At 27.4% G+C, this 25,161-nt stretch overlaps 2 protein-coding genes across 2 annotated transcripts; one reads left to right on the top strand and one right to left on the bottom strand.

Annotated features, from left to right (window-relative positions):
- Positions 1 to 2,567: 2,567 nt before the first annotated feature.
- LOC109596544 (uncharacterized) lies at positions 2,568 to 5,254 on the top strand. Its single transcript, XM_049966603.1, has 4 exons — positions 2,568 to 2,670; positions 4,153 to 4,325; positions 4,493 to 4,898; positions 4,952 to 5,254. The coding sequence occupies exons 1-4, from the start codon at positions 2,634 to 2,636 to the stop codon at positions 5,176 to 5,178; spliced, it is 843 nt and encodes a 280-aa protein (XP_049822560.1). The 5' UTR covers positions 2,568 to 2,633; the 3' UTR covers positions 5,179 to 5,254.
- A 1,845-nt stretch (positions 5,255 to 7,099) lies between these two features.
- LOC126265373 (meiotic recombination protein SPO11) lies at positions 7,100 to 10,104 on the bottom strand. Its single transcript, XM_049966602.1, has 6 exons — positions 9,952 to 10,104; positions 9,752 to 9,892; positions 9,493 to 9,680; positions 9,287 to 9,435; positions 7,475 to 7,612; positions 7,100 to 7,409 (listed from the first exon to the last, which is right to left on the bottom strand). Exons 1-6 carry the CDS (start codon positions 10,008 to 10,010, stop codon positions 7,113 to 7,115), a joined length of 972 nt encoding a protein of 323 aa, XP_049822559.1. The 5' UTR covers positions 10,011 to 10,104; the 3' UTR covers positions 7,100 to 7,112.
- Positions 10,105 to 25,161: the final 15,057 nt, after the last annotated feature.

The raw sequence follows: 25,161 nt of genomic DNA, 5'->3' as shown, positions 1-25,161 counted from the left end.
ATGTAATAAATCTTAACTAAAGACAAAAAAAGGAGAAGGTGTCTATAAACCTCCTAATAATAATTCATCTGATCACAAGTAGAAAACTGTAAATAGTGGTGAAATATCGACATAAAAGATAAAGGTACATTAAATAAGAGTGCTATTGCTTTCATAGAAATTGGATGTAACCAGTTTAAATAATAAAAAAGGCCCTTGTTGAGAATAAAGTGGAAAATAATTCTTTCCTTTAGAACAGGTATAAACAAGGCGCTAGAAATTACATTGGAACAGTTTCCTCCTCGGAAAAACTTGATTACAAGGAAAGTAAAAGAAACTGTAACAATTCCAATGAATGAATTATTTACGATTTTTCTTCATTAATTGTCAATTGCTAGGCAATAAAATTTCCTTATTTTAATTTGATGATGATGATTTTTCCTGATTGATGGAGAGCATCACCTGTAGCAGCAACATATTGGTCGCTGTAGTCGTTTTGAACATGGTGAGGTAGGTATCTGCAAACGTTGGTATTGATAAAAACGTGGTTAATCAACCAAATAGTAATCGAAAAAAAAAAGAATTATGAAATATGTTCTTCTATATCAAATCCTTATCAAATTAATTAATAAAATTTTCATCCTGGAACACAATAACAATCCCTATAATACCTGTAATACATAAGCGGTATGTTTCTGCCGCATACGACGCACAACTCTGTAAAATTGGTATCGGCTACATAATAGGTAATTTACCATTGCTAACCAAATAATTGTTCTGTGGCTGATTTAATTAGTTAGTATACATTAGGTTAGACCAGTGTGAACAATTTCTCAATAACTTAAAACTATTTATTAAAAAAGAGAAAAAAAGAAAAAAGGCTTCAGTTACTTACCTCCTTGAATATATTATATATTAACTTACATAAAAGAGGATCCTCAAAAAGTTACTTAAAAAAATAACTATATTTTTTAATATGTGGTAGAGCGAAGTAAAGAAAATTCAATCAAGCTATAAGATAATTCTGTTAATAATTTCAAACAATTCTGATACAGGTACCGTTAATTTTCGCCTTTAATCACAAACTTTTTTTGAATTGTTAGATATGCACAATACTACTTTCATTCAAAACATTTCTCGATGCTGTATATAAATAACAATTTGTTTAAATAAGTTAAGTATCTTTATGTTTAGAAATATAGTTTTCCACAATCGTGAGTTGTTTTCCCTACTACATATAATTATTCTATTAACTCCTCAATGTACGTGAATAAAATAATTGTTTCCCTACCTGCTTGAAAGTCCCGTTTACAAGAGTGGAGACAGTAATATAATCTAATTACAGACTCATTTCATTCCGTTCTAAGGTTTCTTAGATTAAGATAAAAAATAAATTTTCTCTGAATCCACATGTTATAGAATATATAATACAATATTATTATTTTAAATACGCTTGTAAAGCATATGTTACCTAGTTTCAAAAAAGTTCACATTGAGTCTGAAACTTTTTACAACATGAGCAAAGCGCTGGACGATTTTCAGAAGAAATATATTTAGTGTACATCGGAATTGTACCGTCTTGATCAGATCTTGTCTAATAGACAGAAGGTAGAGAACATACTTTAACGGAAACATCTCATATGGGAAAAGTGTCAGCAATAGTTTCTCATTGTTTACTATGTATAGCAACGAAATTAATAAATGTATCCGTTTCAACGTTTATTGTTTAAAATTTTTATTGACATTTCAAGCTTATGGTAGGATCAAGAACGGGTAAAAATGAAAATGTTATGATAGAAAGTAAAAGAAGATAGGATATAAAAAAGCAGTTAATCTTTTTTCCATGTAAAATTTCCTTTATGTAAACTTTAAATTCCCTATAAATACATTAAAATGGTTAGTACATTTTAAATCTTTTTGTTTCCTGAATGTCATTAAATTTTAAATGAAGTTGAGTTAACTCAATGTTTGACTCAGCTCTCTTATAAACATTCCAAGGATTTGTTAACGAGTTTTTGGGAAGAAACAAATGTACCAATTATGTTAAGAAATTTAACGCATTGGTACTATTTAAAAAACCTTCTTATCTGCTATGAAAAAAATGAATTAAAGTCTTAAAAACTTTTCAAATTTATTCTTAAGATACCTAGATAAAATTGTTTTGTAAAACCAAATCATGTATTAGTGATATCCTGCATAGTTAACGCATTCGCCATTTTAAGGAGAATAATCATTTCATTAAAGGTGTATTGAATAACATTTTTAAGTTACAAAAATTATAATGATTTACCATTGGGCAGGTGGATACGCAAAATAAATACTACCATATAATATCAGAAAATTGGAGAACATTTCTTCTTTGAAAATTTGGTTTACCTTTAATATTAGTAAAGTGAAGATACTTAATGCAATGTTGTGTAGAATTACCTCGAAGTATCTTAAAAAGCTTTTCTTAAATAATTTTGCATACCGATTTGTGGACACATATAAATTTATAAATATAATAGCATGGAAATAAATAATTCAAACTTTTTTAATTTGGCATAATAAATCAGCAATGTCAATTAAAATTGACATATAAGTTTGAATATGTATTTAAGTCTAATTATAAGCCTATACAGTTTGTTTGTATAATATTCCAGACAAAACACATAATGGATTCGCGTTTGAAACACTCTGTGCGAAAAGCAGGTAACAAGACTGTTAGTTTTCTAGACATTAATTTAGAGTAAATTTATAATTATAACAATTCGAATAACAAACGAAAAGCTGTCTTAACAGAATACACATCAGTTAAATTATAAAATATTACTTGGCATGTGCATATTTTTTTTTAAAAACTAATAAACATAAATTTCTAGTTTCTACAGAAGCAGTGTTAAGTTAAATAATTGTGAATAATAAACTTGCATCTAAAACTCATCTTTTCACTAGTTTACTAGAAATTTTCAAAAAACTATATATTTTGGGTAATTTGGATGAGATTAAAAAAAATACCCACTTTTTCATTTATTCACTTTTGATAACTGTTTCTTTGTGTTTCTCAATTGATAATTTTTCTTAAAATACCACCCAATTGAGATAATTAAAGAGTTAAATAAAGTACGAATCTAATAATTCTTAATTCATTTCGATCGCATACAAGATAGTTCATCGGTAATTAATTTATTTAAACAGTATAAACTAATGAAGAGGATTATTGAAATTTTTTATTAGTTCACGAATAAGAAAGGGTCGCATTTATAATATTGCCACGTAAAATTAAATTAAATCTTTTCAATAGTTCTCAAATCATTACATATAACGATAATACGATGAATGAATATTTGAGTGTAGTTCACTTATAAATTGTTTTAGAAAAATAAGAATGTCCTAATTGCTCCATAAAAATCAATAAGTTGTTACAAATGAACAACACAGATGGTTTATGAAATTCCAATTAATTTTCATTCATTCTAAGATATATTTAAATCAAAATATTCATTTTGAATTTCCCAGTCATATCTCAGTCATTTCGTTCTAATTCTAGTAGTGATAAGTATATTAAGATATGGCTGAAATATAGATTATTACTGGCACTTATATTTTAAACGCATATAATAATTTTAGCTTAACATTTATTTGCTTCAATTTATACTATTCAATTTTGTTCTGATAATATGATAAAAATTGAAAAAATATAATTCTTTTTTATAAGAAATTATGATGCACAATTCCGACAAAACAGTCTACACCTAAGTAAAAGTAACTAATGACACCATCGGTGTGATGATTTAATACGCGACTTAATATTATTGTTTCGCGAGTTTAAATGAAGATGAACAATAGATAGATTATATTTACAAGGTTTGTAGTTCGCTTTACAAATATTTTAGTTAAACCGTCGATATGTCAGAATATAGACATAGGACGTGGTATGACCATTTTATTTGTAATACATATAGAATTTTAAAATCCAAAAATATACAGGGTTTTCTAATAAAAATGATACAGTTAATTTAGAAATTTAATTTGTTTAAAATAAACTAAAAAGTAGTTCAAGTCAAGTAATATTTGCAAAAAAAAATTCAAATTAATTTTATCCACTGTCCATAAACTTCGAATGAATAAGTTGGATGGTCATCCTGTATTTAAGTTAATATTATAAATTTTTATTTATGATTTATATTATAGCACTGTTGAACACTGATAAGAAAAGGGATAAATTAGGATTTCTTTTTTCTGAGAAAAAAAAGCTTCCAGCAAAAATCAATCAATCCATTATAAATATGAATAAATTACCAAAAATAAAGTATTCCGTAATTTGTAAACCTGCCAAGGTGGCTGTTGTAAAATATGAGCCTAAGGTAATATATGGTAATAATAAGTATAAAGTACTAAATTTTGAACGTGGATATTTACAGTTTACTATATTTAGTTAATAAATGATTAATCTGCGTTTTTAATTTAGTATCATACTTAGTCTTCTTAATAGTACAGAAAAATTAATATTCGAAGAATCCTTACATAACAGGTAAGTTGGTTTCAAAATCCTAGTATTTTATATTCAATGGCAGTGGTGCGGGAAACTATGGAAACTCTCCTGGGCACAAATGAAGTTCGTTGTATGGATAGAGAATATTTAAAAAAATTAAGAATTAGAATACTTGAAAATGCCATTGCACAACTTAACAATAGAATAAGGGATAGAGAGAATAAGGAATATTTAAGAATAAAAAATTTGGTACTGACTGGAAAGATTCCATTTGAGAATGCACCGGAATCAATGTCGCGACATGTTTTGTTATTTATGGAGAAATTGTCCAACGAATTAATTAGTCGACGAAGGGCAGGATACAAGATTCTTAAACCTAAGATTCCTAGTTTCTTGTATTGGGATGATACTCCAGAGCTTCCATCAAAAATATCTGTAGAACGAGGTTTAAATATTGATTAAAATTTTTGCTACAATAATAAATTTTAAATATTTTAGGTCATAATTTTAGGCCTGCCGAACCTCCCATTTGTAAACCTATTGAAATGTTCTTCGACAAATTAACTGAAGAAGAAACTGAAAATTTGTTGACATATTATAGAGACAACACAATAAAGATATTAGAGAAACAGACGCTCATATCTCAAATGTATGATATGACTGATACCATGGAAATAACATGTGGAACTGACAGTATAGTACCAGCTGGAAAAGATCATGTTTAAGACACTAGATATTGATAGACAAATATATTTTATAGTTTTAATTTTTAAAATAAAATATTTATGTATTTTTTGTTTATGTTAATTTTATTTTTGTACGTGCTATGTCTCACAATGGATCTATATGTAATGAAACAGATGGATTGTTGAGAAGTTTCAGTCGTTACTTCATCAATTTTATATTCACATGTTTATCTCTGAATTTTCTTAATCCTCAATCCCTTTAAAACCAATAATCGGTATTCTTTGCTATGCTTTAATGTGGCGCAAATGTACTTTGGATTTAATTTTTCTTTAATTTGACGTCTTATAAGACTATAGAGTCTGAAACTTGAACATGACAATAACCTTTTCTATTTTTTTTAGTATTCATCGAGATATATATTATAAAATTAACATAAATATAATCTTTTATAAAGTTATTCAGGATTTATTGGGTATTATATATGCGGCATATTTTTGCTCTGTCAAGAATCTATTTTTTGGAAAAAAAAAGATTTCCCAAACACCATCGACGTGTTGTTCGAAGATTGCAAGTACGATGCAGCGTAGAAAATCGTTAATGCTGGGACTAGGCTTATAGGTTTGAAGTTGTAGGGAAGGTTTGTGGATTTGTTTTGGTTTTGAGCTGGGGATAAAATTAGATTTAAATAAGACATATACTGATACTTTGTTCTTCTTTAAAGACTATATATCGTTAGCTCTTACTTCTTTTCATTAATGTTAATTTAGTTTGTGATTTTTTTGTGTCTGAGAAAGTGTTTTGTTATATTTGTTTATGACAAGGGGTAATATTAATTCCTTAAGGTGTAGAGTGGGATTATTTTTAATATTTTTTCTTAGGGATGACTTTCCAGTATGAAGATATGCTTTACATTTTATGTAATTTGCTATGTGGTGGCCTAAGTAGTTGTTACAAATTGGTGCTATCCCTCATGATTATCAGTCCTTGATTAAATGGTGCACTTTAATATTTAAGGGCTTCCTCAAGATTCTTTGTTTCCAAAAAAAGTGCTATTTTTATTATTATTTTTGTTTTGTTATCGTTTTCTGTATATATGAAATTGGCAATTTTTATTTTCTAGACTTTTTGTATCGTAGGTTTAACTTTAGTTTATTACGATGTGTGTTCATTTTCGGTTCGCTTTAGGTGGTCCTGTTGTTGTTTCATTTTCCCTCCTTTCCGCTGTGGATTGTTTTTCTTATTTTGCTTACCTTTTTCTGGTTCATGAAATGCATATCGTTGAAATACAAGTAAAAAGGAATACCAGCCACCATATTGTCTTTGCCCACTAATTTGTTTGAGTTTTTTGTGTGGTTGAATGAAGCAAATGTCAGTAATCAGTAATAAGCTCATGATAGTCTGTCGATTAGTTTTCTGAGTTTTTAAAATGATATTATTCTCAATCTCCCAACAGACTTTGTCATTGAAAGTTTCCTCACGAAGAAGATGGATAAAAAAGATGTGTCTGTGTCGTCATCGTAAGGTCGAATATGACAAAAAATATCAAATTGAGTATTGGATTGGGTTTCAATTTTTATTTTCTAGAAATGTAAAGGGAAAATATTTATAGTACTCTTGTGATTGTTGCATTAACATTTATTTAGTTGGTGACAATGTTGCATTACATTTCGTTGTTTACACACTAATCTAATTTGTTTATTTATTTTGTAACACTATCCAAAAAAAAGACATAAATAATAAAATATTTAAATTAATCCTAAAGGGAAAATAAAATTATCTGATTAAAGAGGCATGTTTCAAAATTAAATTTAAATGAATGCTTTGTCAATAAATTTTTCTAAAAAATAAATTCTCTAAAGTAATTAAAATTATTAACAAATTATTACTGATTAAAGAAATAACATGTTAGAAAAAATAACTAAAAATGTGTAGTAAATACCATAAAAATACATGAATGGTTTTAAAACTAAGTTTAAATGAAAGCTTTCTCAATAAATTTTTCTAATAAATAAATTCTACTGAAATAATTAAAATTATTAACAAATCCTTCGATTTCTGCCTTATAATTGTGATCCAATAAAATTTGTAATTCCTCCCTCATCTTTGGATATTCTGATAGGTGAGGGTATTTCAGTAAATCTTGTATCAAATTTTTATCCTTTTTATTCAGTTCTTCCGCAGACATAGACATTTTACTTATTTCCGAGGGAAACACTCCAAGCCATTTAGCATTAGTGATGGTTAAATATTCAGATATGTGAGCAGAAGTCTAAAACGTAAATATTTTATAATAATAATAATAACCAATTAGAAAACAGTTTATTGTGCACTTACTCGGCAACCAAATCTATAGGTAAACATAATATGAATTCCATATGGATCTGGATCTACTAGAATAAATACTGGAACCGACATTACTGTGTAAAGTTTTTTAAGAAATAATTGAGTATTATAATTTGGATATCCTTTGCCCTATAAATATTTAATCAAAATTTAAAAAATATAACAATAAAGAGCAATGACTCCACATCGTTCATAAAAATTCTTAAAAACATATCATAATTCACAATTAGGATAGAAGCAATTTTAATTTTTTTAATGAATAACTCAGTTGTTGCATATTATACAAATGATAATCACTTTTTCTATTAGAAAAGTTATCTGTTAATAAATTATACGATTATTTATATTTAAACTTTTCTAGTCAATTAAATTTTTCCTTTGCTATATGACTTGAGTGCAATGAATGTTTTCATTTTTTCTTCTTAATTTTTGTCTTTGAATCTAAAGATGTCACTTGACGTAATTTCTAATGAATGAATTTACTAAATCTCGGATACATATTGTGTCAATATTGAAATACAATTAAGTAAACAATAAACTTTTACAAATTGTATACATGGAATTGTCATAAATTAAATTAAATATAAAAATGCAATCTGAGCTAAGAATGGATAAATGTGGTTTTAAGAAATAATTATTTATCGTGAAGTAATAGTAATATAATAATAACCATGATTTCTTAGCAGTTATAACTTCGTAGACATTTAGTTTCAAAAATCTTGCAACACGCTATAATTTGAATTAAAATTAACAACAATTTGTTATTATTTTCCTATACCTATTATCTGTCTTTATATCTTTAAAGGATTTTTAAAATGTTTTAATAATTACCAAATGGAGAATAATTAAGTAAAAAGAAATAGCACTAAAATTGAGCATCGACGAATATTTTTATCAAAAACGATAAAAATTTAATTTTTACACCTCGTATTTCCATCCTTTGCTGTATAGTAAAGTACTTATACGTCTATGCATGTCTCTTATCACTAATTATTGAAGAATATTATTCCATTCCTCAACTGTAGGTCTAGAATATTCATGGATAAACGGCGCTGAATTAATTGAGACAATTAATACCATATAAGACTTATATTTGAGGAAACTGTTGGCAACTCCATTATTTCAATTTCTCTTTCTATAGAAACGTCCTAAATCGCCTGTGGGTTGGATGTGGGCCAGTATTGTCATCACAGGAACATGTACCAAAGCATCACTTTTCCAGTCCTACCCATCCACATATGGACGCACTGGCAGAAAAGTCGTTGTTACGCCCACTTTCTCTCTGGATTCGAATTCAAAAACTCTTTACCATTAAGGTGAAAGCCAATTTTGATGAAAATGGGCCTCTTGATGTTGCGTATCTAAGCCTAGGGCTTGAAAGTCGTAATCCACTAGCAGTAATCCTTCTTCTGAAAGTTGCATTTGAACAGAGTTGGTGCTTTGTAGCCTAATAATGACACCGTAGGCTGCTAACCTATTTTGTCTGTGTGGCACCCTAGAACTTCCGCTTCGGGGTCTACTTTATTATTATTTATTATTATACGGAACCCGTTTGTTCCCGCAAAGAAAGAATATTTGTAAAGGTTTCCATTAGTTAATGGATATAGCGTTATACAAATAGATGCTTATTTTCATTAAAATTGTGAAAAAAATTAAATCGTTTGCTTTTTGCCGACTTTCAATTTTCTTAACACAAGTACAGTATAAGGTATACACTGCTTGAAATTAAATTCAAACAAGTAAATACTCATTTACATAGTGGTACAAGACTTTTGAGACTGAGTTTAAATAATTAAAACTTACCGTGATTAAAACAAAAGGTATTGCTAAAGTATTAGGAAAATCTTCTTCAATAAGTTTATGAAAAACACTTTCTTTTTCTACCACTAGAATAAAATATGCAGCAGTCTTTATTTTTATGATATCATTGATATCCATTGGTATTGCAGTACCTAAAATATGTAATTATTTAAAAATTACATTTAAAAGATTCATAAACTTGTACATACCAGGAACATTGCAATTAATTATTTCTCCTGAAGATAATTTAAGGTGCATATTACCGTATACAAGTCCTCTCTGTGCTAATATGTTTAAGTCCCATAAACCGACATCCAATATATTACTGATATTTTTTAATGTGTTGTCAATAATACTTTGGTTTCGTACATATGACTTAATTTGGTAATATATTTCTCTGAAAATAAGTCACATTAATATAAGTTACATATATATCTATGAGGGAAATTGATTATTTAAGATATTTACCTTTTCGTCAACTTTGTGTTCATAATCATTAATTTTCTTATTTTATCAAAAAGGAAAAGCATTAAACAAAATTTCTTCTTACTACAGTTATGGGCAAAATTTACGATATTAAATTTTTTAATTTTTGACTTGAATTGATACCTATAAATATATACATATATAAATATTTAGATATTTTACTCAAGTAAAACACTGCATACCTTCCATTTAAAAAGACACAATTGTCCCAACACGCATGTCTGTATTTTAAAGTTGGCATTCGGTTGTTATCAAAACAATTAAGAACTTTTATAAATATTTCTTCAATTTTTCTAATCACATAAATTCGACTAACATCTTTAACAACACCTTCTTTTTCGGGATCATAACAAATACTTTTGTTATCCAAGATATAAATTAAAGCATTTCTTAAACTGTGGCAAGTTTCCGAATCACCACCAAACATTGGTAGTTCATATTCTTCAAATATATCAAAAGAACTAGTATATTCGACAGTATCTAATTCTACGTCATTAAATTTTGTGTGTTGTTGGGTAATTTGTGAAAATATTATGTCCAAATCATGGCTTTTTCGATTTTCCAAATTAAATACTTCATTTTTCCTTTGCAATTTTCGCATTGTAAATATTCTTGTATTTCCCTTTACAATTTGTTTAACTTGTTTATTTATGGATACATGTTTGGCTGGTAATTGTGTTTTTTCACTTAGATCATGAATTATCCTAAAATCTTTTTCACTAAATACTTTACGAACAATATCCAATATTGGCACAGATTCTGATTCGAGATATTTGAGCATTCGTTGATGAACATCGACTCTTTCCGATTGAAGTATTATATCAACAAAATCAGAAACATTTTGTTTAGGTTCTAGACTACTCGACGTGTATAATTCTGGTGAAGACAACACACTTTGTTGAGTTACTTCTGTATTCTCTCCTGTGACATTCTTCTTGAAAATATCATCGAATATTTGTAATAAATTATTAGAAGAAGACAGTTCTTCTGGAAGATTCTTATCTTTATCTTTCGAACTCCTAATAGAGTTTTCTATTACCACGCCTATATTTTCGGATAATTCAAAAGTCTCCATTTCAGCATTATTCACAGCATCCTTTTTAGTACATTTACTTAGTGGTTTAGATTGCGTATTATTTTGTGTACTCATTCCAAAAATGTCATCTATAATGTTTATTATATTTTTAGGAGAAGCTTCAACAAAATCGTAACATTTTTCTAAATCTTGAACAGAATTATTTTTTAAATTCCCCATATTTTGTGATATTTCAAAACTATTTGTACATTCTAGCTTGTTTGTGGCGTTATAATTTTCGAAAGATTCATTTTTTTCAGTGCATTCTAAAGTCGATTCATCACTTTGTCGTGTAGATAGCGAGTTCCCATTTGTGGTATTGATCTCTAAAGAATTCAAACTTTGAATAGAGTTTTTATTCATATCTCCCACAACATCATTTCTTTCAAATAATTTATTTATTAAACAAGTAGATTGTTTAATATCTGAATCAATAGAGGATAATAATTCTGAAATGGATTCATTATTTCGTCTTGCACATTGTGTATTTCCATTTATTGTACTTGAATTTACTAAGTTCAATATATTATTAACGTCATTATTATATTTTAATGAACTGCTAATTTCAATAGTACAATCTGTATACTCTTCTTTGTTAATTTCTTTTTGATTTCCATCAGAAACATTGTTTGTATTTATGATATCTGTTGAAATTTGGCATTCACTCATAACATTTGTATTATCTTGTTGTAAAGCGTTACTGTTCTGTTTAGGTTCAATTGTTTCCTCGAATATGCTTAATGTTTGAGTAGAATTGTATTTTGAGTTATTCTCTTTTATTAAAGGGTATTCTTGACATTCTATAAGATTTAGAATTTCGTTTTCCTGAACTTCAGTGATTAAATTATTTTCATAATTCGATGATTTGTCTATATTGATATTTACATCGCCAGCATTTTGAATGATACTATATGGTTGGCACACTACCGATTCGTTTGGTAATATTTCTCGGGAACTCGGAGGTGAGTGTATCATAACATTTTCTTCAAGGGTAGTTTTTATAATGTTATAAATATTTCTAGAGTTTTCTTTTAAAGATATATCTGAATTATTATTACATTTTAGTTTAGAAATATGTTTACTGTAATGGCAGTCTTCCAAACTTTCTAATGTTTTATAAACAAATTGTGAATCTATCCTTGAGCTCGGAAATTGAAGAGTTGTATTGTCATTAAAGTTCGTGTTAAGAGAATACACGCTTCCATCAATTGGTCTTAAATGATTATTATAATTAGATGTAAGTAATGTTTCGTGGTAACTTGTGGATGAGTGAGTCATAACATTTTCTTCAAGAGTACTTTTTATAATATCATAAATATTCGTAGAGTTTTCTTCTAAAGATGTATCCATATGATCATTATATTTTAGTTTAGAAAGATATTTATTGTGTGTATACTCTTCCAAATTTTTTAATCTTTTATAAACAGATTGAGGTCTTATGTATGTGCTTGGAAGTTGATGAGCGGGATTTACATTATAGTTCATGTTAAACTCAAGGGATTCCACTTTTCTGTCAATTGATCTTGAATTATAATTATAATGTGATGTAAGTAATGTTTCTTGAGAACTCGGGGAAGATTGTATCACAACATTTTCATCAAGAGTACTTTTTATAATATGATAAATATTCATAGAGTTTTCTTCTAAAGATATATCCATATAATCATTACATTTTAGTTTAGAAAAATTTTTATTGTGTGGACACTTTTCAAATCTTTTATAAACAGTTTGAGGACTGCTAGTTATCGGAAGTTGAGGCGCAGTATTATCATTATAATTCATATTACACTCATGAGATTTCACTCTTCTATCAATTGGTCTTGAATTATTATTATAATTAGATGTAAGTAATGTTTTTTGAGAACTCGAGGAAGATTCTATCACAACATTTTCTTCAAGAGTACTTTTTATAATATCATAAATATTCCTATAGTTTTCTTCTAAAGATATATCCAAATAATTACTAGATTTTAGTTTACAAAGATTTTTACCATGTGAACACTTTTTCAAACATTTTAATCTTTTATTCAGAGATTGAGGTCTTATGTTTGAACTTGGAAATTGAGGAGCGGTATTGTCATTATAGTTCATGTTACAACCAGGATATTCCACTCTTCTATCAATTGGACTTGACATATTTTTCATATCTGTAATTCGGATATGTGAATCATCATAACATATCATATTAAAGTCTAAAGTTGTTTTTGTGTCGAAAATAGGAATAGTAGCATTTTCAACAGGAACGTGAAACGATACATCAGGAAGTTCAACTGAGGATTCCGTTTCACTAGCTTCTAAATTACGAATAATAATTTTTAATTTTTCAGATAATCGACGTTTAATAGATTTACTTGTTTTTATTTTATCTTTAGACTTAAATATTGTTCTTAATTTTTTTGATAAACTTTGTTTTAAATATTTTTCTTCAATATTTTGTTTGATACTAATATCATGTGTTGATTGATGAATGCGTCGAAAGTCCACCATGGGTGACGTGGTAATTTTTTCTGTTGTGAAACATTTAAGAAATTCGGAATCAATCTGACTTTGTTCACTCACTTGATTTGAATTGGTCGAATATGCTTGAGAAAATAAATCATTTTGAAAAATTGAATCAATCCGCAAATTATCCAAGTCTCCGTTCATTGTTTCTACCACTGGAAAATTTATATTTAAACTTAAAACTTATTCAAAAGACAATCATCAATTAAATTAGAATTTAAAAATAATAGGATGTACCATAAAAATGAGGTTAGTATTTTAAACGAAATATATACGAAGATATTAAAAATACTAACAGTGTTATTATTATATTAGAGTTATATTGATTAGTTAGATTTATATAAATGTCATTTGTAATTACAATATTTTGAGTAGTATAATTTGTTTATTGTAAATATTGATTAAAGCATTATTATATGACATTGTCAAATAATAAAAAAGTATGACAAATTACTACTATTGAAAATCACATTACCTTAGTAATAAATAACAAATTAATATCAGCAGTTCACATATTTGAAAAAAATTTAAATATAAAAATAATCACGCAATATTCACTAGCCACGCAAGCGTATTATAAAAAATACATAGACAACCCGGATTACGCATTTGTATTTGGGGTTATCTACATTAACTTCTCAATTTCACATCACCATTTGAATGTAATGTGGTTGCATATATTACTCTCAGTAGTTAAACGATTTATTTCTTCAGAATTAATATTATTGTTATTAAAATATATTCATTTACAAAAATACTACGAAAAGTGCAAAATAATTTGTAAAATTATTAAGAATTTAAATATAATATTTACTCCAAGTACATTATTTTTAGAACAACGTTCTGCCCTTAAAGATCTTCCATTTGTGTTACAATTAAATTAATTACTTAGGCTTTATATGATTAATGTTTGTTAATTTATTTACATGTATGCACATTTTTAAATAATATAAAATTGGTTCAACAAATTTCTTTTTTAATATTTTTCAGAATATCACTAAGACACATAATTTCAAAAGTTATGTATCACCTAAAATATTCTTTATTATTAAATTATAGAACATACTTTATTTATAAGATAACTCTACAGGGAAATTTATTTATTTAGAAGATGTTTTTATGCAAAATATCAAATACAGTTGTTTTAAAATAAAAAAAATATTAAAAAGAAAATTTTATATTTTATTGAAAACAATGTATAACCATTTAATACAATGTATTTCTACCTTGGGCTACGATGCAACCTTGTATTCGCTCCCTGATGCTATTAACAAGGCGATCAGTTGCATCCTGGGGAGATTATCCCATTGTTCTCTTGCAGCAACCACTAGCTCCTGGAGAGTTCTAGGAGAATTTCTTCGAGAATGAATAGCTCTTGAGATAATTGTGCAGCTCTTAATATTTCGCGCCAAACACGAATTCGGCAGCTATTGCTGTTTAAACAAGTCTCATCTGAGAAAAGAACATAATTCCAAAACTGTATTGGAGTCGATTCAACTCGATGAACAACGTGTCTGTATTTGTTCTGATTGTAGCTAATGATATTCTGACTCCTGTAGCATGCCTGACAGTTAGTAAAAATTTAGTGCCATTTCTACTAACGGAAATTCTTATGGACTGGTCTCTAAAAACCTATTCTATATCCGAGAGACATGTTCAATTTTGTTTAGCAAAAAAAATCATTTATGTAAAAATAACAAAAAAATGTGTAGTTGTTTAAAAAGCAGTACAACTGAAGATTTTGGGTGATGTATAACTTTTATGTGTCCTCCAGTATGAAAAAGAGATTGTTTTCAAACAATTACAGTACACGGATTCGAAAGATTTTAATTTTCTGAATTTCAGAATTTTTCTATATTACACTTAACCAATGTTGAACACATCAATTTGTACTTTTTGATTACTTTATCACAAAACTTGAAGGAGGTATTAGATGTGCCTCTACGTTTTTAGAAATGATATATCCCGTATATTTTTGTACAAAAGTAAACCCGTATTTTACGAGAATTCATTCACAATGAGTTATTGTCAATAAATCTTTGAAATCAATTAATAATAAATACCTATAAATACTAAGTATCTCCTGCATATTCACTGTAACCTTCTACACCCTTCACGCAGCCGATTGTACTACCCAATCAAGAAAATAATTGCAATTGTAACACAATACAAAGCGCAACAATAAATTCATAATAGCCATAAAATGATCAAAACAATGTAACATCAAAGCTTAAATGATATTCCCACGAACCAAAATGTCTTTTATTTATTGCACATTATCCTAAACAGTGGTTTAGTGTTACCCATTGTCTATGACACTTCAAAAAACAAAAGTAAATCATTACAGTAGTTTGTCCATTATCCTTATTAAGGGTGGCTGTGTAACAGTCTACTTCCCGTCAGTATGTCCGCTATCGATAAGGGTGGTTTTAACTTGCGGCACATTGCAAGGGTGGAAACTTTAAACTGCGGACCGGCAGCATATGCCGATCTCCTACGGCGCGATACACTGTCCAAGGGATTTTTTTCATTGACCATGGGCGATTGTACAATTGTTTTTTGACAGATACAAAACAATTCTGATGTTTGTTGCGAGGGTGATTGTGGGAATAATTAGAAGGACTCAATATAGTAACAGATACTATGAGTGGTCATTATAAAATTCTATATTTTGCATTTTTCTATGAAAATATTATAAGTTAGAGTAGTACTAGAAGTTACAATGTCTGTTTCAAAACATTATATTATTTAATTTCATTCTAACAACATGTTATGTATGCATATCTGTTTAATACTCGATTTCTGTGGTGATGTTCCCTTAATAAAGGAATGTGAATCACTGTAAATGTTCAAAATAGCCGTCCACATAAAACGAATGACGTTTCTTCTAATTTGAAATGCAGGTGCTAGAAAATATGTTTGTTGGCAATAAACGAAGTACTTTGCAGGTGTACTTTATGCACTATATTTCTTGACTATAGTCTAGTTCATTTTATTAGTTATTTTAATAAGATGTATTTACACAGTTATAGTCTTATTTTTAATTAAAAGTTAATTAGAAAGAAAAATATTAAAATAGACAGATAGATATTGTATGAGATTTGCACAAAACGTTTTTGATAACATTTGGTACATTGGTTGCGGTCTATTATGTAGTTTTTGAATAAAATATATGTGACCAATTACGATAAATCCATGAAAAATTTAGATTTTCTCAAGTACCCAGCTGCATATATCAAACGATTGAAAAAGCTGTTTCAGGATACAATCGTATAAACCACTTAGTATTATATTAGCCCACAAAAACGGCCGTTGCAAATAGTGAGGTGCACCCCGTCGATAGGTGCCACTTAACGCACTACAAGTAGCCATTATTCTGTATCTGTATTAAAATTGTGACAAATTTATTGTGATTTGCGGGAACCGTATGGCATCGAACAATACTGACGTTATCTTGAAAATCATCTATCCACATTCGAGTTAGTTGTAGACTTCATAGGGACAATGGGTACTTTTTTGATTTTTAAAGTGATAAAGTCACCGTTTTGTTACAAATGTGAATAGATTTACGGGTATAATGATATTATTATGATGAACTACTAGAAGAAGAAACGTTCTAAATTTTTCTTGTAAAATTGTTTTTAAAACAAAATTCAACATTTTGTGAACATCTTGCCGCAAGCTGATGTCCAAGGGGTTCGTTCATTTCATATTCAAAAGTAACCCCTTCATGCATGATAACTCAATTTGAATCATTGTCACGTAAAAACGATTGTGTAACAATTTTCAAATTAGATTGATAATAGAGATGAAAAGGTCACATGGCTTACGCCCCCGACCGAATGGAATACAAAATGACAAGGTGTACGTTACCAGACGTCCCTCATGATATGATTGTCTGGAGTTAACGTTTACTTAACCTACCATTATTCTGTTATACTCTTGAAAACATGTTATTTCGATCTGAAAAAATTAACAAACATACGATAAAAGAACTATGTCAAAAATTAATTAAAATTTCTGAATCGCCTATGGTTTGATGATTGTTATTAATATAAACTATCCACTTAGGTAAATCATGTAACTATAAAAGCTCCAACATCACTAATTATTTTGTCACGAACAAAGCTCAATTATGTTATACATAACCTTTTGCATGACCCATCTCATATTATATTATTAAAAATTTAGTCTCTATAATATTTAACTTATAAAGTGAACATCTGATAGGTTATAAATAACTGAATATAGACTTATTTCAATTCTATATTACTTTGTATTATTGTAGTGGCTTTAAAATAGTCCATTTTACAGTAGTGGTAACTGGAAAAAAATAATGAAATTAAAATTACATATATACAATTATATATAAAACTATATACCATCGAAAAAATTAAAAATAATTAATATATTTTAATAAATAAATAATATGCCTTAAGTTTGAAAGCTTATATTTGATTTCATATACACTATCGCTGATATGTAGAGCAACAAATTAAAAAACTTAATCATTTTATTAAAAGAACAATTCTTTTTAATTTAAATTAATTTTATGATTAATAAGTGTCTAAACATTTCGTACCTCAATTTATATACGGATATCTTTATTTACATAATTTTATACAACATTTTATTTCGGGCTGGATTCATAAGTAACTAAACACTATATTCAATACAATTGATTTTAAAATTTATTTCTGTGTCCGACTTCGTTCCTTAAAGCTAAAATGCCTAGATATGACCATTTATAATACAAATTAAACAACAAATTGTAGTAAAGTTATATGGAATGGTGAACGGGAAAAGAAGGCTAAATGTACGTAATGTTCTTTTATTCTATTGTTGCTCTACTTTTTACCCTTTTTCAAATATTAATAAGTACCTAACTAAACCCACTAATAAACCATTATATTGCTGTATCGTTTTTATGAAACATACTGCATAACTGACAATAATATGGATATTTAAACGTACACTTGTATTAAAGCAAAGTTGCTCTACATATGAGCGATAATGTACATATAATTATTATTTATTATATTTTTTAGTAAAATTTGCTGACATGATTTCATGTAACCTTACTATCTTCTATATACCCATATATTATACTTTTAGATTTATTATTTGAAATAATGATATGTGACCTGATAGAATTTCTAGAGCAGTTAATTTTAATTCAAATTGAATAGAGAATTAAAAGGGGTGAAAATACTTATTTTAAAATACATCTTGATTTATAGTATTTTTATGACTCCAGCTAGAGTATAATTGAGCCATTGTAATTGAAATAATAAAAATTTTTAGTATTTGAGCATCATATTCAAATTTAATTTTATTATAAACGGTTTCCTATTATTCTGACTGTTATAAAAATAATTTAAATATTCATTCTTTATATGGTTTATTTTTGCATATGGTACATTGATGGTAATATCGGATTACTGTGGGTAAAATAATTTATGATATAAATGTATATATGAAGGGGCACAAACATCGACAATTTTCTTTAGATATTGCATAAAATATATTAATAATATAGTACTTTCTTCCCTTCCTCTATTAAAACTAAAATCATTTAATAATGATAAATTGTTTATGAAATATATGTTTTAAGCATATTTTTCAGAAGAAAAAGATCAACACAGACTCGGATAATTTGCATATCGATTAGTGATAAAGTTAGATTCATTCTGAATCTTGAATAGTTCATATAATACATCCAATCTGCGTATCTCTGAGAAAACTATGCACATCTCAATAGAGATATTATTAATAATATATTCCATTTTTTTTTTAAGATTCTAACCTCATTTTATAGTCTTATTATTTTTAAATTATCTGTGAAATAATTTATTAAGTTGTTTGTTATACCTATTTTCAATAAATAATAATATACAACATATTTAAGTATGTACTTTCCAGTGATAGAAGAAATGGATAATTTGCGCACCAAATTAACTTTTTAAAATGAATTATTTCTTCATGTAATATCGATTAGTTCAAATCCAATAAATCAGTTTGATTGTAAACACATGATATTAATTTTACTGATTTGAATCAAAGTTTATTAAAAAAATACGGATAATGTTTAAGTTCAAAAGAAAAACAAAAGTAAGTAAATCTATTAGACAATTATCTGAAGAGTTAAAAATTATTTTCCATAATTTAGAAGTCCCGAAATCTTCAAATATTTCGAAAAATAATGTAATATGTGAAATGTTCTTTGTGGCAGAAAAAAACTTTTAATTTCAATAGATAGGTGATGATGACTCATATTTATCAGAATAAGAAAAATATTTCAACACAAATTCTTAGAAAATTAGAAACCCTCCGGTTTCTTGACTTAAATATACTTTAACATTATAAAAAGTCAACAAATTCAAAGACATTTCGAACAAGTTTGTAATGACATGGAAACAAATATTTGAACAATTATTTAAAATTTGATAAAATGAAGTTTGCTTATTTAAATATTAAAAAATATTTATGATATGAAGATAAGTTTTTTCAATTGTGCTGGAACTAAATATATATTTTGTTTTAAAATGTTGAACATTTATTTATGAAACTAGTAAAGTAAAATAAAACATGGACGTAGTACTTAATTTTTAGAACTATCCGAGTCAAAGTGACCAACATACACAGTATATTGCTCAATTATCCGAATCATTTGCTTTTATATAGAACACGACCACGCGATGAACTCATCCAAAATAAAGCGATTCTCACGGCATAAATAAGCAACTCAGTGTTGTGACAGTTTTTTCGCATATTCAATAACCTAACCCTTGCGTAATAAAATTTTACGATCTCCTTTACGAGGTGAGTGTGAAAGCTCGATGCAGCCACGGTCTGTGGTCGGGCCCCGCGAACGCTTTGATTCCTCTGAGTGACAAAGACTGATCTGGCGTGGCGAAACGGATTTATTAGCCAATAAAGATCATGCTGAATAATGCACAATGTTACGCACTTTTACCAGCTCTATGCAAATGCCATTGCCGCCACCCGGGGGGTTATTCAAATATGTGTCGACGCGTTACACTTTATATTTGCATGTGCGCTTTTTATTGAATGGTGGTTTCTTTATTTCATTGAGCTCATTAAACTCGTTGCTACCCCACCTATATTTGTTTGGGCTCGGGTAAAGGACTAGGTTATATTATTAATATATACATACATACATTTTTTCAGTAGGGTGTACCAAATTTGCTAATTTGACTGTTTTTTTATTAGTTGACAAACAATGAAAACTTGCAAGCGGACTTTCTTTTACTTATTATAACAAACAAAACATTAACAATTGTATCTCTTTAAATTTTCGAGATAATATTTTTACATACATTTTTATTTAAGCGGAATCTATATACTTTAAAATAATTGAGCTTTCCAAAAATATCTAATTCTAAATATATTAATTTATTTTTAGCTAAGATATAGTGATATTTCTGGTAAATTTCGGGATAAAATACATTATCTTCGTTGATAACTAGGGGGCGTAAGTCATCTGTTTTATTTATGTTTTTAAAAAAGTTTTATATTTAGTAAAATACAAATTTTCAGAATCAACGAAAATGTCGATTGAGACGAATCTTATATACCAGCTCCTTCTATTTCCTTTTATGATATTTTCATTTTTCATCTGGCCTTGAATAAAGTAAAAGTGTAAATCTTTTAATATTGGCTTTGTTTATTTGTTGAATGAATTGATGAATTCAAAAAGTAGAAGAAACTGAAAATAGTAAAAGAACCGCATAATTTTGGAATTTCATCCACTGTGTGTTTTTCTTTCTGTGGAAACAATTTAGGTACCACTATATATGTAATTTACTTTCTAATTGGACTATTCATTCTGGGTTTCACATAATAAATTACCATTATCATGATGAATGTCACAAATATTCCGAATAAAAAAATATTTTCGAATATAGTGCACTCAAACTACCCTAAAATATGTAGAAAGAAATTTTAAAATATTTGATATAAATAAAAAAACTTTTGATATACAATTTGACATAAAACTGCAGTTATTTCTTGCAGTTATTTCTTGCAGTTATAAATACTTACATTGGAATTTATGAAAGGCATTAATTGATTCAATAACTACAAAAATGATTATTTAGCGTTTGCTAGAAAGATAAATTACATAATTTATATTCATAGAGTGGAAGCTTATAATCGCAGCGGGCTTTACATTGGATATAAATTATTTCAAACTATAAATGTCACTTTAGTATTACTCATTTCCACAATTAATTTGATATTACGTCAGGACGAATTAGAAAACAAACCATTTTGTTAAATGCAATAAGCAGGTATTTTAAAATTTCAAATTCAAAACAGTTAAGAAACATAGTTAATCTTTTTTTTAAATTATATTATATTTATAAATATTATGAAATTTTATTTTTTGAACTTTAACGACTTATCCACAATATTATTTTATCTTCAGAGATCAAAACTCCTTACTATTATATACAATAGAAATATAGTTGAGTTTTTTTTTTTAAATTATATATCAAATGAATGTTAAATAATTATTTTCTTTGAACTATTAGTTATCTATTATTTTATCCACGGAGTTCAAAATTTTATTTCATATAGTAGAAACATACTTAATCTTTATTAAAATTATATTATAAATAAAAATTAAATAATTTTATTAAATTATATTACAAACGAACCTGAAATCATAATAAAAATTGTAATACAAAATTTCTTTAGTAGTATACGTATATTTTATACGCAATATTCATATATTATTTTTCCTCAGAATATCACCCCTATCAATATAGTGCCTTAAACGTCGACAGTGTGTAAACCAGGAGATAAGGATGAGGAAGTTAACTGACCACAATTAGTACGAATTAGTTTCCACTGCAATTATTGCTCTTATCTCACTATTCCCATTATTTTCTGCACTTCTTACCCCTTACTTTCGTCTTATCTAACGCGCTAAAGACTTTCGATTGATGTAACAATGGCTTTTCACGTTTTTATTCCTTACAAATCATAGATAAAGGAGCAAATCTCTAAATATACGAACAACTTAGCGTATCTCTGTATTTATTTAGATGGAAACAAGTTTACTATATACAATAATTTTTAATATATTGGTTTGATAGGGAAATAATCACTATATATTTAAAAATAAAATTGTTTTGAAATGAAATAAAAAATATATAAAGAAGTTTATGTGTGATGTATTCCAAAATGTATTTCTATTTTAAATAATTATTGAAGTGACTAATATATTTTAGTAATTAAATCTGTAGACATTTCATTCAATTCATGTTCATTTAATGTATAAACTACTTTTAAGAACAGGTAAAATAGATTTCATTTGTACAATTTTAAATAGTTTCAATTTCATTAAAAAAGTAAGTGATTATAAGAAAAAGTGGAGGTAACTAGTCTCATTTTCATATAAATTACCCAGATTTTATTAAGATAAAGTACTTGAAGTAATTTTCATTATAACTATTAAAAGATATAAAGGCCGCTTTGACAACTTCATTTGAATAATCACTAAACTATAGTATAATATAAAAAACTTGTTTTTGATAAATCAGGTTGTTAATCTGTTTTTAAGAAGACTTCTTCTAGTGATTGTCGTAGAAAAACTAAAATAAATAATACATTTTTTCCGTCACCCCGTCGGCACATAAGTTCTCATCGAGAGCGTCTGGTAGTGCGACCACAGCAGAGCCTTTGCAATAAACCCCAAATTGCATAACCGAAGTGGTGTCCTGCGGGGCAGATCTCCACGCGATAAGGACACTACAGGACCACCCCGTTCACACGCAACCGTAACAGTTCTTCCCTCCCGAAATCTCTAACTGTGTATACGTTACAACTGGAACAAAGAAAAATGGTTCCTTATCATTATGATCGGGAAGGTCAATGATTGTTTCAACTGTTAAATTAATATGTGCGCGATGATATGAAATCAAATGTAAGCGGAGTGAATGCTCTTGTAATAATACCGTGCTAAATCTGGGTGGAATAATTTAAGGTTGTTTCTTTTTTTGTAAGTACGTACTGGATTAGTTTAAATAATCTTGTAAGATACAGGAGAATTTTAGTGTCTCAATAAACCTTAGGTACCAATAAAAATCCTAACGTAGTTGAGAGTTTGTCGCTCCGACTTTTACAACTTTTTAATTGTTCTCCACTGAAACAAATTGAAATCATTCTTACATACTTTCCAGCTAAGTAAACGGAATTAAGTTTGCAAATGACCACGACCAATAAAACTCTGCGCCGTTGAACAAGTTGATATTCCGCGTTGTGGGATTTAACAATTACGGTTCTGAATTAAGTTTATTTAGATTATCGCATTGCATATTACAAGCAGGTGTTGGATGTAGGTGTTTTTTATAAAATTAAAAGCTAAATGTAAATGTCAGCTTATGTTATGTTCCTTGAAAAATTATTAACTAAGTATTAATTCAAATTAATTGTGGATACAAGTGCACGTATAAATAAATACAGAGCATATGAATCTTTTCACTACCAAATGCAATATTTATCGATGTAAATTCTAATTATTTTTAGAAATAATTTAGGTTTGATTTAACTTTTTTACACTAATAGTTTACTACTTAGTATATAAAGAAGCAAACAAAATTGTTGTTTCAACAGTATCAAAAATATTTGACGAGGAAAAATACAATATTTAATGGCCACAAGAAGCTAAAACATATTTTTATTTTCATATGTTTTAATAAAAAATATAATAACAATACTGGTAGTGTATATACAAATTATTTACCATTTTTATTGTTTCTGCATCATTTGTAATCATACACTTAAAGAAATTTGCCATAGTTGTTAATAGACTATTACAGAAACTAGATTTACAAAAGTAACAATAAGCACTGTAAAAACTTATTGTATTGAAAATGTAAATAATGTTGTTTGAGCAATTCTTCAATTTCCATAGAGTTTAACGTCACAAAACATTTCTTATAATGTGCTAAAGTAAAACAACTTTTAATTACAGAATAAACTCAAGAAAGTACTATTTTTTTAATTTTACTTATGTGACAGTATTCATTTTTAAATAGTTTGCAATGCTCCTACAATAATTATTTACCATCTTTAGTGTAATTGGACCTTTTTTAATAATACTTTTTAAGTAATTTATTATAATTATCAATAATTACAAAAACAAAACACTTTTTAATAAAATTCTATAGAATTCAAGTTTTGAAAAGTACCAATAAGAAAATAAAGAGTAAGTTCTAGTTAATTTAACCTTTTCAATAGTTTTTAGTCTATAACGCTTCACATTTTTACAAAATTTACACAATTAAGTTTTACTTTTATTTGTCGTATAGACAACATAAAGAATGTTACCTTGACAATTCTATAATTTCCATTAAGTTTAATAGCACAAAACATGCGTATGTAAAAAAAAACAACTATTTAATTTTTTAAGTAAAATGAACTCCAAAATAATGTTTTCTTGATTTATATTTATGTGACAGTATAAACTTTATTAATTAATCTAAAATATTGACAAAGATATGAAGATTTATATAGAAATATACACAAGCCACAATTATTTTTTTTTTTTTTTTTTTCATTTATATTACTGTTTAAACTCAATATCCACAGAGATTATGCTTACAAATTCTCTTATAAATAAACAAGAAAAAGTAATACAATTTTTAGTAACCTAAATTTGCTTATATTCACAAAATGCATATTTAATAATGTCTAAAATTGGCAAATAATAAACTAAAATTTATTATTCTCGAGACATTAAAAAAAGTTTTGACAAAGAAAAAGAACTATATAACATTATTTAAAC

The sequence above is a fragment of the Aethina tumida genome, chromosome 4 (assembly GCF_024364675.1).
Source record: "Aethina tumida isolate Nest 87 chromosome 4, icAetTumi1.1, whole genome shotgun sequence".
Classification (NCBI taxonomy): domain Eukaryota; kingdom Metazoa; phylum Arthropoda; class Insecta; order Coleoptera; family Nitidulidae; genus Aethina; species Aethina tumida.
This window is presented reverse-complemented; position numbering and strand designations above follow the sequence as displayed.